The sequence below is a fragment of the Acanthaster planci genome, linkage group LG05 (assembly GCF_054643075.1).
Source record: "Acanthaster planci isolate LZ-2023a linkage group LG05, COTS_SCS, whole genome shotgun sequence".
NCBI lineage: Eukaryota > Metazoa > Echinodermata > Asteroidea > Valvatida > Acanthasteridae > Acanthaster > Acanthaster planci.
This window is the reverse complement of record NC_141781.1, coordinates 535,893-552,021: the sequence shown is the minus strand read 5'-3', so window position 1 is coordinate 552,021 and position 16,129 is coordinate 535,893. Positions and strand designations below refer to the sequence as shown.

The window sequence follows — 16,129 nt, the reverse complement described above, 5'->3', positions numbered from 1 at the left end:
CTTTAACTTTGGTCATTTGGATACTGGTGCATATTATTATACGTGTACATTGTATTTCGTCATGTAAACGTCCATTGGTGACGACATATACATGTAGCACTCCAGTTGCAGCGCGTTATTTGTATATGAGGAAGGCGCAACTTTGGACCAATCAGCGAGACCCTTTCGTGAAAACAGGTGTCAACATCATAGCAGTGTTGATCACATTCCGGAGTAAAGATTCATTGTTTTTGTTCGCGTTCAGATTTTTTCCAGAGACTGAATCTTAAATAAAATTGAAGTTTTGTGAAACGTTTTTCTTACAAAATCTTTATTGTCAATGCTCGTGTGTTAAATTGTGTCACAGAGCTTGAAGATTTGAGTGAGGTATTTTAGAATAATTAGGTATTTCTTTAATAAGAATAGTACAGTTCCAGAAAAGGTTTGGAGATTTTAAAATGATAACATAAATGAAAATGTGGTTATTATGAGTGGCTACTTTCATAAATTGATAAGACTCGAATAACAGCTTCAAATTCTTAACAAAAGAAAGTGTTTCGATTCAGAGGTGGAATGTGAAGTGGAAGTGTGAAGATTCGTTGAATGACATCAACACGATAAACACCTAGATTTCTGCAGTCCAGCTATCTTGGATATGTATTCCATTGTGGTCAACGTCCCGAGGAATGTTTTTCCCCAAACGTATATGTGTAATATTGAATTGTGTACGTGTAATTTAAAAACATAAATCGCCTCAAAAGTCCTGTTGGCTCAGATATACGTCTCTGACTGTATTCAGGAAATTTACATACATGCAGTAGGTGTGGAAGCCTAAAAGGTCGCGCAAGTACATAGTTGCCAGCAATGCTGATGGGAAACAGTGAACTGTGATATTTAGAAGAAGGCAGAAAATGAAACTGGGTGCCTCAGGACGTTTGAAATCCGGGTATTTTTCAATTTAAAAGAATTGAACAGGACTGAACTTAATGAACCGAATTTTGCAATACAAAACAGCGTCCAGTAAAACCGGTGATAAACAGATTGGAACAACTTGATGCACAATAGATTGAATAATGTGAATGTTTTTGAATTGATCATACAGGCGGAGGGAAGTTGTCAGGAGAGCTGTAATAACGAGTTATTGGTGTCTGCGTTGGTGTCTGGGACGGGCCTTCGGTCACTTGAAGGACTCGTTCATTTGACTCGTCTTCCATATCATCTTCACTTCGTCTATTGTGCTCACTGCATGCAGAGTAGTAACAAATGCAAAATAAAAATAGAGGAATAAGAAACTTGGTCATGACATAATGATGTACGACGAACGTCACGTCACCATTGGAATATGGGAAGCTGTTTTAAATCTGTAAATCGTTTTGATGAAAAAAAATGTCCATGTGGGCCTCCCTACCCCATATCTGTATGTTGTCAGACGGACATTCGAACCCTTTCTCTAGTTTTCATTATATATTAAATTAATGAAAAAAAAAAGCTGTTCTGAACAATTAATGCATATTCGGGGACCATCATGAGGAATGGAAATATGCAGTTAACGTTCAGCTCAACTTGTTTTCATACTGTGTGACAACAATGCAAGCAGGATCTGAAAAACCAAAAGATTCCCCAGTTTCTGCTTCAATGAAGGTGTAAAGTCATAATAACTTTGCAGGAAAGTGTTCCCAACACGTATTCGAGCAATAGGTATTGAATTGCATGGAAGCCCGAACCCCTCTTTAATGTCCTTCGTTGGGATCCACCTATTTAGCTCTGTCAAAATTCTAAGGGAATACACGAGAAAAATAATAAATGGGAGTGTGTAACATGCAGTCTGTCAAGAAAAAAATGAATAAAAGCGACGCCCTGGCCGTCCCACTAGTTTATGTTTCACTGAACTTATCGTGAAGGTTACGGTATGCATGCCCGGTGCATGTATGTGTCAAAACTTGAAAGTTAATCAACCATGTTTCAGAGCCAGTGCCATTTTATAGGTACATGGGATTAGTCGGTCAGAGAGTCAGTTGACAAGCAATCTATCCTAGGGGGAAGGATGGGAACAAAGAACCACGTTTTATCAGTTCGTTATGACAGCGATGTGAACTCTGTGACGATGCAATTTGATTCAAACTGAGCCGTGTTGAACCTGTGGCGCTGTAGAGCGTCTGGCAACTGCCATCCAATTTACGTTGGGAAAAAAAGAGCACGGTTATGACAAAATAATTTGTGTCAAAAAAGAAAATCCCTTCTGAGGAAGCTGCAATTATCGCATTTTTCCAGGAAGCAAGCTCTGTGAATATTGTCCGATCTATTCACTGAAGATAAATTGATGATGTAAGCAGGAGGTTCCGATATGGATCCTCCTGTCTTTGCGTTATTTTGAAGACCTGATGTTCAGATGTGACGCATGCACCGTGTGGATGCAATGATCAGTCCTTGTACTTGACGGCTCAAAGTCTTTTGAGGGTTTTCCCGCCACATCTAAGAACTTGGTGTTTCTTCTGTAAGTTCTCTCACATGTACGAGTATGCTGAGGGACGCTGGTAGAATTCACATGTACTGTGAAGGTTCCGGTCCTTGTCTTAAATCGCTATAGAATTTTTTTTTTAATACGGGCGATTCACGATAGCGGGCCTCCAAGTTTGCAACGCGTTGGCCAATCACAATGCGACTCCATGGGCTGCTTGCGTTCCTTCACTAGATCGCGCAAGGCATGGTGGGAATCAAAGTGGCGCGACAAGATCGTACGTATGGGATGAGTTGCTGTCGACGCTTTCCAAACACGCATTGAGTCGAAATATTTCTCGCATTGTGATTGCCGGCCAAACGCGTTACAAACTCTTGGTGACGCGCTATTGTGAAACGCCCGTGTTCTGCTATGACGCGATGGCAGTCCGACTTCGAAAATAAAACTCTGCCCGAAAATCTGTGTTAGCAGTTGTATGAAATTACTTCGCGGATTGAATGTATAGCGATTAAATCCGCCCTGAGCTGAAGTGCACCCTCACCGGCGAAAGAAAGAAAGATGGTACTAAGCAACCTTGTTCCCATGGGTACGATCTTGCTGCGCTATGTTGGTTCCCACCATGCCTCGAGCAATCTAACCTCTAGTACTGTATAATTTAAATATCGCACTATTTGGGATAACTTTAGTCAGTATGTTTACGCGCGACGTAGATTTTCGCGTGCGTGATGTGGAGGAGAATACGTTGGCGCGAGCACGCAGCTTTTGAAATACGCTCGCGATTGACTTTACATTTATGTATCCGGCTCGTAAGTGTGACGTAACTCCAGTTTAAACCACGCCCACTGCACACGTGCACTGCATATAGGGTTACATGCATTGATCGCCGTTCATGGAACCATGGAACCGGAAGTTAACGCGCAACTTACTTCAGCCATCGTCCAATGAGAGCCTGCAAATCGTGGCGCGTCCGCCGTTGTGACGAAGTCAAATACTGACCGGATAATGATCCTGAATAGCCAGTCAACATCATTTTCGTATTCTCTGCAGCGAGGCGCTAGTGAAGGAATACGCACGCAGCCTGAGCCCACGGAGTCGCGGTTGGGTACTAAGGCCGTGTCCGAAACGGGCTTCCAGAGCTACGGCTAGGTCTATTGTCTATGCGTCTCCACGCATTTCCAATGGAGCAAAGACCTAGACCTAGCTCTACACAAGAGATTCGGATGCGGCCTAAGTTTTCCAATTGAGTTCATGCACGCGTTTAGCGTGCACGCGAAGACCGTAATTATTCTAGACGAAATTCGTTGGGCGTACTCTGCGTGCTCCGCATAAAACGTCCTCGGGACGTTGACCACAATAAAACTTGCTCGCATATGTGGTGAAAGCGTACCAAATGGCTGTCAATTTCATTTCAAAACACGTTGTCTTTTGTTCCTGCTAAGAGCGGATACTAGATCATTTTGGGTGTCTTGCACCAAGAATGTGTAGATTTTTACAACTTACCTAAACGCGGAAGAAGATGATTCAGGAGGAAGCGAGAAGAGTAAGCTAGATGAAACAGCAGAGTTCTGGGATGTGGTATTGTGATGTCTTAGAGCAGCCACTAACACTTTGGATGTCCTCCCAATCTTGTTGAGGCGTCTTAATGCGATCGTTTGCATAGTCTTTCTCATGGCAGGAAATTCTCTGAGAACCTACCGGTGATCAATGACGCGAAATAGATTTCAAACTCGAAGTAAGCCATACGATCCTTCGGGCTGCTTGTTTTCAACAGCTAGAGCACGTTTTAGAGACTTTGCTTCAGTCTATTCTGACACAAACCGAAATGCAAGCAGGCAATGTCCGATATTCATTTTCTGTGGTTATTCAGTTTTGGCGCATATTTTGCTATTCCCCAACATCATCCTTAGTTAGTCCTGGCAACTCAACACAACCCAAAGGCAACTTTGCTCAACTTAACTTAACTTAACTTAACCCAAACCAACTCCGCCGACCCGACCCAATTTAACCCAACACAAGGCAACCGGACCCTAATTACATAAAAAATGTAGGCCTAAATGTGCTACTCAAGCCCCTTTTCCTTACCTGGTGGAAATTATTCACACCAAGCGAGTAGAGAGAGCAGTAAGTATCGGTTCTCACACTAGCAACACGGCGTTCCTCGGTCAGGAGACAGATTTCTGTGCAAGGAAGGAGAACCAGGAGTAAACATCGCATAGATCACTTCAGAATATGTAACCATTGAATAAATACTGTGATCTCGGAAATGAACATCTGTCCAAGTCACACCAATCGTTTACAAAATTAGCTGATGACCCTTTATTTCTAATGAATCCATCCTAATGAACTGCACCATCACTACACCTTAAATTCCCTCCTGGTGTATTCACACCATAAAAATGGAGGTACGAATTTTTGCAAAAGAGACAAATAACGCAAGCTGTCATCCAATTCTTACTGCGACAACGAAATATAAACATCAGGATGAAACTTGCATCAACTGTTCAGTTTACCTCCAAAGTACGACCCGTCGCTTAACGTAGTGGCGACTTGCCCATCTGACGTAATGATATCAACCACGCCTTGTTGAATGAAGAACATCCGATCACCGTAGGTACCTTCTCTGATAATGAAGTCACCGGGTTGAAATACTTCAAACTTGAGAAGGACTACCACACGAGAGACGAAATTTGGATCGGCATTCTGGAAGAAAGGCACGCTTGCAACGAGCTCACGACAGTTATAGTTGGCCACATCCTTGAGGGGAAAGAGGAGAAGATGCAAATATTTCAGTACTTTTCCCCCGGCAGTTCGATTAATCTTGACTTATTCGATACCTTGGCATAAATACTTGGTTTAAAATTGAGACTCCATTCTCAGAATAAAGGTTCCTTAACGTGTGCTCCTACATTCTCTTTAGGACTATTTTTGTCAAATCAAAACTGTGCAGGATGTGAGACAGCACAGTAAGACTGTTCACAATGAACCATTAAAAGTTGCAAGTTTGCAATCACAAAATACGGCATAATCTTTAAGTGTTCATTTTACGCGTGTGATCGAAACAATATATAACCACAAACCTGTTTGAGTTTTGCTGAGACCTCACTGAATATAACATCCTCGTTGAACATCTTGCCATGGTAACGGTAGTCATAGTAATCAGTGATGCGTTCTCTCATCTCGCTTGGCAACTTACGGTAGGCCATGTACTCCTCCACTTGCTTCAGCTACGTTGTCGTTAATTTAGCATCAAATGGAATTTAATTAGAATTCATGATATAACGGAGCTTTTAAATCAAATTAATTTCATTGGTTCATTATTATATCAGTTAATAAAACAAAGATGGCCAAAACACCGACTTATGGTCAAATTCTGTTCGGTAATGAATTCAGGCAAGTTGAATGTTACACCATTGTTTCAGTCGAGTCCGTGACTAAACTATATTAAGTGGATCTTTCCTCCAACCTTTTCTCTATACTGCCTGCTGGACGAGTCCATTGACTGGATGAGGTTGGTAGCATGACCGATGAAGAGCGCGAAGCATGATGCTCCACAAATCATACTGACCATTGTAAGCCACAGATCAGTTAGACTCTGTGGCGGGAATCGTCCGTAGCCGATGCACAGCATGTGTGACATCGCTTTGAACAATGCCCATGTGTACTGCTCCCACCAATGGGCGTTCTGTGCCACACGAGGAAAGAGAATAAACTAACATCAACTCTTAGACAGACAGGTAGACCATCATGCATATAAGATCCACAAATAAACAGCCCTCTGACGAACAGAGAGATTGCACAACAGGTACACACCATTCTATACAATTAGCACGGATCAACAGAATGATTGAAATAGGTTCAGAGAGGGGCTGTCCTTTGTCTTGTATTCATTAAAAAAATCCTCGACATCAGTTTGTTGCTTTGAATAGATTATATTGAATTAGTCCATCTTGGAGCCAATCAAAGTGCACATTTAAAATGGAATTTGTTTAAGTGCCTTGTAAATAAATTCGCACAGAACAAGATTCTTACTAAAAGATTCGATGGATTCTTGGAATTCTAGAAAATAGCGGTATAGTACATGTATGTCTCCGTACTTGTTCAAGTGGGGTAAATTTTAAAATCTAAACAATAATAACACTGTGAACAACGATCCGTTTAGGGATTACACGGCGACTCTTATTGATAAATGATATAATAAACTAAAAGTACGTTACATTTGATGACGCCTACCTCTAAGTCGTTGATGCTGACCCAGCTATCTTGAGGAAAATGCTGAAGCATCGGCACGAGAAATTGAAGGCATCCGTTCCAATGACTGATGAGCAGCATGATACCAATGAGATTAACGATGCGAATCACAGCACCAGCTACATTGAACACCTATGGCATGAAAGAAGTGGAAGCGCAGTGTACTAAAAGTAATTACTCTACGTATACAGTCATTGGGATCGGACAAAGCTATTTGTTTTCTTCAGGGTCAATCACTTCTTTATCGATGCGAGTTGACATCAGCAGCATTCTGTGCAATTTCAGGCAGTGTTTGCCACAACCTCTGTTTATATGTCATTATGGACGGTAACATTTGAAAAGCAGTTATAATCAGAAATCTCTGTCTAGGGAAAAAAAAGTCTTGCACCTGTTCCCATTGTCGGACGAAACGCATCAGCCTGGACAGACGGAGAAGACGGACAAGACTGAGAAGCTTCGCTAATCGAAAAATACGAAATGCCTTGGACACCTCGTAGAGCTTGTTTTCGTTTCCACCGTCCACTCCAAGAAAGATGCAGTCCATGGGGATGGAAGAGACAAAGTCAACGGCAAACCAAGATTTCAGGTAGTGAAGGGCAATCTTCTTAGGTTCTAATATCACCTGAAGATAAAGGCAGGACGATGCACACATGTACCAAGTGTAATAGGAGGCAACAGTGGCGTAACTACATGTGGTAGGGTATGGGGGCACGTACCCTCCCCCCAGGCGGAGGTCCCTGCCCTGGGTGCCTTCCCTCCCCATTTGAAAATGTACACAATCGATGTGCATCGAAAGCCTTTTAGTTATCGGCTTTTGGAGACTCCCTCCCCCTCTGTAGTTATGCCACCGCGAGAAAAGTAAAGAAAACCTGCGTCTTCGCTGCACGCACTTCCCAAAGAAACATTTAATTTAAATTTAGAATGTCCTGATGTATTTCTTGAGTACTTTTGTCTGTTTTGTGTGCACATCCGTGATGACACTTGACCGTGTATCGTATTTTAAAGTAAATGTTTATGCCTAAAGATGCTAACAAACGGTACGCGTTGGAATACGCTGTTAGTGTACATAATGCATGTATTTAACTCCAAGTATTTTTTCTGGGACTATACAGATTCCCAAATTAAAAGAAGCCATGAAATCGTTTCCAGATGATAGAGACATGCTTGCAAGTCTATAAATCACGTCAAGCGACGCTAAACTATTTTTTTTGTTCTCAGGCACATAACTGCTTTTCCGGAGAAAATGATTCATTCCTTTCCTATAATTACTTGGAATATTGCCACAGGAAAACCTCTTACTTTAGAAGAAAAGATCTAAATGATCAACTTGCTGTACCTGCTCAGCAGTGTTGAGATCCATGTATCCAGTCCTGAGATTGATGATGACATCCAGAATAAAGAGAGTATCCGAGGAGCAATTGAAGACTGACCAAGTCTTACTCAGCTTCTCTTGGTAGAAGAAAGCAATGATGACAGGTAGAGTCACCAGGTTGGCTATCAGAAGCAACACCATCACAAGATCCCAGTAAAACCTGCCGCAGTCATTACAAAATGGTTGCTTTCAGAATTATCAATGACTAGAGTGCTGCACGACATTAATGACTGAATAGAACTGTGAGCAGAAATTCCGAAGGACAGGCAGACAACTTTCGAGCCATGAATTTGCAGGATCGGATGCAATTAAGATGATTTTGGAAGGACCATTCACAAACTGAAAGTGGATAAACGAAACGTTTGGAAGAGCGAATAAAGGGAAGGTCAGATCTTACTTGAATGTACTGCAAGGATGAATAATGAGAATTCCAGCTGCCTTTAGTCTCTTTTTCTCCATCTGCAGTCCTTTCCTGCTTCCAAAAAGCTTCATCGAGAGCCGATTGTCAGTTGGCTCTAGCATCTGCCATAACTGACGGCGTATAAACGTGTTTTTCAGGCCACTCAAGCCGTCACTTTCCTTGCGAGGTTGAGGTATTCCAAGAAGTGACAGACTAGCCTTGATGGATTCCTTGCTGTTCTCTTTGGATGTTTCTTCGCGATTTCCTTCTGCCATATTTTCAATATCAAAGGCCACGTGACCCATGGCGTTCTCTCCTGTACTCCCTGACTTGGGGCCATTTTGTTTTATGGAAGACTTGAGGATCACATGGTTTGCTTCATGTGTGTCCGAGGTCAAGGGAACTTGCTCCTCGATTGCTGGCAACAGATGTTGCACTGCCATTTCATCTGAACCTATTGACTCACTGGAACCTCTCGTAAGCGGTTCCTGCATCACCTTGTTTGACCGCAGAGGCGGTAGAGTTCGTGGATCTCTTGAACTCATCTTCCCGTCTTTGATTGTGGTAGCAGTGACGGGAAAGTCTAGGAAACCGCCTTACGGCGGCTCACCGCTAACCTGGGCTCCATCCATGTGGAGGTGTTAACATAATCTGTACACAAACCATTCCGCACAAGCTCGTCTCCAGGAACGCGCGCGTTTATAGTTACACGCAGCGTTTTCACGTCCATCCGGTTCGTGAGTGTGACGTCACTTCAGTTTAAACCACGCCCACTGCACATGCACTGCACATAGAGTTGCATGCATTGATCGCAGTTAACTTGGAACCATGGAATGGAAGTAAACGCGCAACTTTAGCGATTGTCCAATGGGAGCCTGCAAATCGTGGCGCGTCTGCCTTTGTGACGAAGTCACAGAACGGAAGCAGAACTGAATCTGCTTGCCCTGAAGGCCAAGGTTGCACTACACCAAAATACGCGCACATAGAAAACACTGTACAAAATCGGACCAAAATAGCGCTGCCCGTTGACTCTCGTGAAGAGATTGGCCTCCGTTTTTTTAACTGGAAATTCAAGATTATGGCCAGGAGATCACTTTTCGTTTCGATTTCATGGAGGTTAGCCACGAAAATCTTGTTTTATTCGCCTTTTGAGGAAGATGCCCCCAAAATAGCAATAAAACTAAGCGCTCATTTCTGAATAAAGCCGCCCGTCTCTATCCAAAATAGTCCCACAATTTGGGGATTTTTGTGAAAGAAATACCCCAAACTGGAAACTATCAGTCCCAAATTCGGGATTTATAGAAATGTTTCTATGATGCCTCCTGATCATGGCATGTCTTATTGTAAAAACCCCGTGGGATCACAGAATATTTATGAGCTCGCGCGCATAAATACAACCATTTGGTGGAATGCACCCTGAAGAAGGTACTCAGTTAATCAATCACACAATTATTCCAGAGCACTGATTTTATATTATATTCTTGTCAATATATTGAAGCCACTTACGTTCCAGATTATGACGTAATAACACGCTTCCTGTTTTTTCGTGAAATATGAAAGGGCTGTGTACGTACTTAAGTTCCCACAGGGAGATACGCCTTTAAGAGAGATAAAGAAGTTGCGTAGCACCGTTCTCAGAATATCGACTCATAATGCATCTTACAGAGGCTGAAAATAAAAAGTCACGCAGCGAGCTTCCAGAAACCTCGTCGGGTCCGCCTGTGGGGATTTACTTGGGCCATTCTATCACGTTCGATAATTTTTGGAACAATGATTCCTAACTGAAACCACTCCATGAAACACTCATGTTGGAATTTTACCATTGTCTTCCTCAACTGATATTTAGGAAAAGTCACCTGGTGAGGGGGAAAATGAATTTCATCAACGACCTTTCACATCCGGTGATATCGTACCTAGGTCTCCTTGTTCATATACATTTGTTTTTCACTGACTGTGCTTACCTTCAGACTACCATGAAATTTCAAACGGAATATTTTTATCTGCGTACGAGACCGCCGCATTGGACTGTTCTTCATGTATTTTAGATTTTCGGAAGTGATGGGTCAGTTTTGGGCAGGATATTTCTCTTTTAGGTCAGGTAATTCCTCAGTTTCCAATAAATTGATATACCAGCAAATATTTCCCAAAGCCTTTTTTCCAAGTTGGATTTTTAAAGAAATAACTGAACGAACAAATGTTACAAATTCTAAAATCTTTTCCCTTTTTTCCCCTAAAGATCTGAGGATTCCGAAAGCGCGCCATCAGGGGTCAACTTTCAGGTTCTATTGCCGAGCTTTTGGTAACTGGGTACCTTCGTCAAGGCAAGTAGATTTAATTCTGAATGAACACAGAAAAAAAATCCACGTTCATTTCACCTGGATGCACCGTTCCAAGTTCGAAGATGACGTGCTGCTCCAGTTCCTTACGCTGTACATCAGATGGCGCTTTCCGCTTACGTCACGGAGAGTATGCAGGCGGCGCGCAAAAAATGCTGCGCGAATTGAGACTTTTTTTTTTCGTGGTTGTTTTTTTTTCTGAGCCCCCCAAGGAGCTGTATCTCTATATGGAGGCCACTGATCTCTATCTCTAATGCTCATTACGACTAAAGTTGTTACGTGATGCCTTGTCTAATGATCCATGGATGGATTTCTGGCCAGTCTGGCAAAGACATCACTTCAGGTCACATTTACATGTATTTCCATAATGCAGAGAACAAATTTAATGTACATGAAATAATAATATACAGTAACTATACACATGTAAAATTGCCAATACCAACGTGGAGGAATTTTCTGGAGTCCGAGGCTTCTAGACATACTTTTAAATAAATGAAACAATACCGAATGAAATATTGAGACATAAAACACACAACAGACACATAGAATGACCAACATTCACATAATCTAACAGTAAACAAAATAAATACATGCCGACGAATTATACAATAATTAACATAGTCAACCGAAGGCTTAATCAGAACAAAAATATCACAGAAACACTACAAACTGAATAGTAACTAAGGAAAAATGTTCCATGAGTATCTGAAAACATATTTATTGTTTGGTAAGCATCAGAACTCACAAATACAAGTAACTAATCGGACGGATACAACAGAATCAGTCACAACAGTACTGTTTGTAATTTTAGAAATACAAGTATACCATCCAACAGAAATCAATTTAGGACTACCAGAAAATGAATCTGCATCAGTGATTATTTAAGTCCACAATAAAAAGTTGGTTTTGTTTTAAAATTTATCTATGATAACACATCATCATCAAACAAAAGTCTCCCATCATTATTAAAATGATAAACTTGAATGGTAGACAAACAATTTGTAACCTGCTACAATATGTATGTACAAGTGAGGCCACACTTTTTAAAGAAGGCACTATCAATGGATGGAACCAAACAGATGAAAAAAAAATCACTTGTGATGTGAAGTAAAGCACTGTTGGATCACTACTTCATAAACTAGAGGAACTGGTTGTATACACTTCAGTAACTCTCATGGTTAGTGACAATGAATGAAATTGCTCCTTTGCAAACTGTCAATTATACAGGTGCGTGAAATTGCAACTTAATTTCCTATGAAAGATTTTCTATGAAGGCACAAATCTTGCCAGCAGAAAAGTTTGTTCCTCTGTGGTATATCTGTCTCATAAAACCCCTAAAAACAAATGAAGTAGTAATGTGAAGAGGAAAACACTAATCTCTAACGGGATCCTACGAAGACTCAATAATTGTGATGTAGTATCCGGAGCATCAGAAATAGTGTATTACATGTATTATTATCATTATGTATGGCCAGAAAAACTTCAAACTGACACTGACTATGAGGTTGCTTATAAATGATAAAATTCATTCTTTGAGTTTGGTCTGGCACTCATGGGCAACAATCATTTTTCAAAAGTGGGGGGGGGGATAACCTTGATACAGAACTAATGGGAGCACAAACCAAACAGTGTCAGGACTATGTTGGATTCAAGACGTTTTGTCGTGCGATCTGAAGCAATTTCTGACCACTTTAACTATTTATTTAGTAAATGCTTTTGCAAGACTTGTTTTATTGTTCAAATAATTTTATGAGAAATATGGAACAAATGTAGGCCTACTCCCCCCTGCTTTTTTTTATTTAGGTTCTGGGAAAAAGGTGGCAAATGATATGATAACCCCCCCCCCACTTTAGCAAGTCTCCCTATCCCTCACAGATTGATGCCCATGCTGACACTGCCATTGCAACAATCACAAAAACTGAAAACTGGCCAATATTGAGTTTGAATTTTTGTCCCCACTAGGCCTTCAAAAATATTGGTAGATTCCTAATCAGAAAAATAAAAAGTGTGGCCTGAAATATCTACGTGTACATGTGAGTAAACTCTGAAGGGGTAGCATCAGTGTCACATCCAAGGATAACCTTCTTTGTCATATGGTTGTGCCTCGTTGAAATATTCATCAATTGGCTTGCTGAAGGATGTATTCTTCCTGAATGGTGTGTCTAACGTCTTGACTTGTGTGACTCCCTGTGATGAGAAAAAAATCCCAATGTGACAGTGTTAATTTGTGACTCACATCTGAACTATGCAGACCATGAAATGCCTAGTCTCTATCATGAATGACATTTTGTGGTTTTTCAACCGAGAAGGAACAGACTGTATTCAATACATGGAGTGAGTTTGGATGGACTAGATGAAAAGCAGGAGAGAGAGTAAAGTATCTCAAAGTTGTGAAGTGGAAGGTGGACTTCAATTTTGGCACAAAACTGAAACAGATTTTTGGCCAGAATCTGTGTAAAATACGTAAACAAAACCATTCATGACAAATTAAAATGCTTTTGGACAATAGCATTTCTCCAAATGAAAACGTGTGCATTACAAGTTCTTTATATAAGGGAACAAATATTAGCTTGGCTGGTCTTAAATGTGCATCTAAGACTGGCTCAGGAGAGCGGATGCAACTAACACCCAACTGCAGCTGAGGGCCTTATCAGAGTTCATCCTCCTGAGCCAGTCTTAAACATTAGTTAAAGACCGACCAAGCACATATTTATTCCATTCATAAAAACCATTTTAGTCAGAGAGTCACAAAAAGTCAATATATGATAAAATTTCCAAAGATTTTGTTCAAGAATTTTACTTTCATTTTCCCAAACACCCCCGTCCATTTTATGGTATATGCCTTATGCAAGAAGTACAGAAGAATCAGCTTTCACCAGGTCCTGCCATTGTAGATGGACTTTCTTGGTGCCAGGAAAGCTGAGTGACTTATAGTCATGGGCTATGCAGTTGGACCACCTTTGCCAAGGTGTGGGCCCCGTGGGCATCTCCAACCAATGGCAGAGGACATACATTTTATAAAGCAAGAGAGAATCCTCAAAGTTTGGATTGCCCAATGTATAAACATCATTATCAGATGGGTTGTCATAATCAACAATGTACCAACTAACATCCAGTCAAATCAAGAACCAACTTACCGGAATCTTCTGTTTGTGTTCACTCCAGAAGGTGATAGGTTGTTCATTGGCTACATTGTGCTCTAGCTCAGGAGCTGGCAGTTCAGAGACAAATCCTTCCACATCAAAGTCTTTGTGGGTGACTGACTGGTATTCTGGCATCGGTGGAGGTTGGTCAGCCTCATCCTGAACATCTTTGGCAACTTCGGCATACAGTGCTCGCTCCATCAACTCTTTTTTCTTCCCTGTAGAAAACAGTGGAAATGGTCAACATTTTAAGATTTTATTTGTAAGTGCTTCCTACCAAGTACCGAAAGATCAAAATATATAAAAGAAAGTTTCTTCTTGGAAATGGCACCACACCGGTGCAGAGGCTGGCTGTGCACATAAACATAAAACAAAGTAAAACAAAAAACTAGTGCTTCTTGTCTGGTCAATCAAATGTCATACTGACACCCTTGCTGACACATCATGTCCTTTTATACCTTTCACACTATGGTAAACTGTGTGTCTAACTTAAGACTTTCACTGTTTGGTAAAAGCAATTCAGCCTGCTAACTTACCACCCCAAAAGAAGAAAAAATCCTGAATATTAATCAGCACTCAAGATTCTGACAGCTTACCAACAGTTCGGACGTTGAGTTTTTCTGGTTGTGCGTAGGACTCCATACATGTTGATAATGGTGTGCCTGCATCTTGGTAGCTAGGAGTGGACAGGATTGCAGTGTGACCATCTTTGAAAGGAAGAGACTTATTCTCATACTTCATGTTGCCCGGGACTTTGTCCAAACCTCGCTCTTGCACTTGACGCTAAAAACAATAACCGATTTAATTTAATTGAATGATTTAAAATTGACTGACAAAGCTGTTCACTTGTATTTGGTGCAACTTATTTGGTATTTTTGACAAGCCTGATTTTTACAAGCTTGATTATAAGGGACTTTGTATTGCTAACTTCAGTTTTCTAAAGTTTTGATCATGTTTGCACTTCAAATATTCTTAAATTATGTAAAGCTGAATAGAAAAAAAAATGGAAAATGAACAGATTATTAATTGCTGGTAGGGAGACTGAGCACGACATTCACAGTATTAAATCTACCAGGCATGATCAATTAATCTTTCCAATCAGTCAACTGCACTACACCGTCGGTAGATACTGTAGGAAATTACGAAGTTTACTTTTTCCCAAGCCAATTAAATCTTCCGCAGCCGCCAATCAGAAATAACAGGTGATCAGCCAATGGCAGAAGGTTCAGCAGGTTGTGCCAAAAGATTGACTGACAACACAGAGATAAAGTGATTGCAAAGACTGACTGACTGCACCTAACATAAACAAGGTAACTCATGTGAGTTTGCTCCAAAAATCAGATGGACCATACTTGCTGTAGCATGAAATAAAGATAAAAGTTAATGATGGGCATGATCAGTGGTCATGCCCTTTCAATCATTTCTGATGCACTAGTTAGTATCAGTCAATCCTAAATAAAATTTCTGACTTTGCAACCCATTATTCAAATCATATTCTAGATAACGAACTTGAAGATCCATTGCAACACATTGCAACTTCAATTTTGTGGAAAACACTTAATCAACATCATGTTGTCCTCAATCAAAACTGCACAACGTCCTTCATATAATTGATTGAGACAAATTGTTACAGCAAAACAATTAAAAGAGGAATGTATAGGTTACAGATTGCAATAGCCATGATTGCACACAGGTATATGTTTAATGTATGTTATTATTATCTATTGTGTTGGCCTGCGCCATGGCTATGTGAACACCGCCCACATCCAGAACGACATGAACGAGTATAACCATTACAGATGACTTAGACCTACCTCCTCAACCCAGTTTTCTAGCAAACATTTTCCGTCTGAATTATAAATTGTTCTTGACGGATTCAGTCCAGACATGATGGCACTCGATGTACAATCACTAAACGTCCGATAATGTGCACGTTTTACAACTCATTCAGAGGCTTAACCCGAATTCAAGCAACGTTCTTCTCAACGAGATTCTCGTCGGATGATTTACTGTTGCTATGCTGGTGTCAGGTGTAAGAGAGGTCACACTGTGGTCAATCGTCATGCTTGAATGACCAGATTAGCCTTTTCCATTATTCTAACTTTGTAAATTACTATATAAATATTTTATATATTGTTTAGATTGCCAAAGTATGTTTTTATTATTTAAAGAAAGAAATAAATTATTTTGTTT

The 16,129-nt window shown here is 40.7% G+C and overlaps 2 protein-coding genes across 2 annotated transcripts; both read right to left on the bottom strand.

Moving 5' to 3' along the window:
- Positions 1–293: 293 nt before the first annotated feature.
- LOC110984695 (potassium/sodium hyperpolarization-activated cyclic nucleotide-gated channel 2-like) lies at positions 294–9,134 on the bottom strand. The gene is made up of 10 exons (XM_022245117.2): positions 8,455–9,134; positions 8,022–8,217; positions 7,074–7,307; positions 6,668–6,817; positions 5,901–6,119; positions 5,515–5,661; positions 4,948–5,191; positions 4,520–4,614; positions 3,938–4,128; positions 294–1,221 (listed from the first exon to the last, which is right to left on the bottom strand). The coding sequence occupies exons 1-10, from the start codon at positions 9,000–9,002 to the stop codon at positions 1,074–1,076; spliced, it is 2,172 nt and encodes a 723-aa protein (XP_022100809.2). The 5' UTR covers positions 9,003–9,134; the 3' UTR covers positions 294–1,073.
- A 2,014-nt stretch (positions 9,135–11,148) lies between these two features.
- LOC110984739 (sperm-associated antigen 8-like) lies at positions 11,149–15,988 on the bottom strand. Its single transcript, XM_022245210.2, has 4 exons — positions 15,751–15,988; positions 14,533–14,719; positions 13,931–14,154; positions 11,149–12,980 (listed from the first exon to the last, which is right to left on the bottom strand). The coding sequence occupies exons 1-4, from the start codon at positions 15,823–15,825 to the stop codon at positions 12,858–12,860; spliced, it is 609 nt and encodes a 202-aa protein (XP_022100902.1). The 5' UTR covers positions 15,826–15,988; the 3' UTR covers positions 11,149–12,857.
- Between the last annotated feature and the right edge of the window lie 141 nt (positions 15,989–16,129).

Coding starts and splice junctions, on each gene's coding strand:
- LOC110984739 (XM_022245210.2), bottom strand. CDS start 15,825: ATGTCTGGACTGAATCCGTCAAGAACAATTTATAATTCAGACGGAAAA. Junction 14,155..14,532: donor ACTCAACGTCCGAACTGTTG/GTAAGCTGTCAG, acceptor TGTTTTCTACAG/GGAAGAAAAAAGAGTTGATG. Junction 12,981..13,930: donor AACACAAACAGAAGATTCCG/GTAAGTTGGTTC, acceptor TTCTCATCACAG/GGAGTCACACAAGTCAAGAC.
- LOC110984695 (XM_022245117.2), bottom strand. CDS start 9,002: ATGAGTTCAAGAGATCCACGAACTCTACCGCCTCTGCGGTCAAACAAG. Junction 7,308..8,021: donor ATCTCAACACTGCTGAGCAG/GTACAGCAAGTT, acceptor CTTTATCTTCAG/GTGATATTAGAACCTAAGAA. Junction 6,120..6,667: donor TCAGCATCAACGACTTAGAG/GTAGGCGTCATC, acceptor CGTGTGGCACAG/AACGCCCATTGGTGGGAGCA.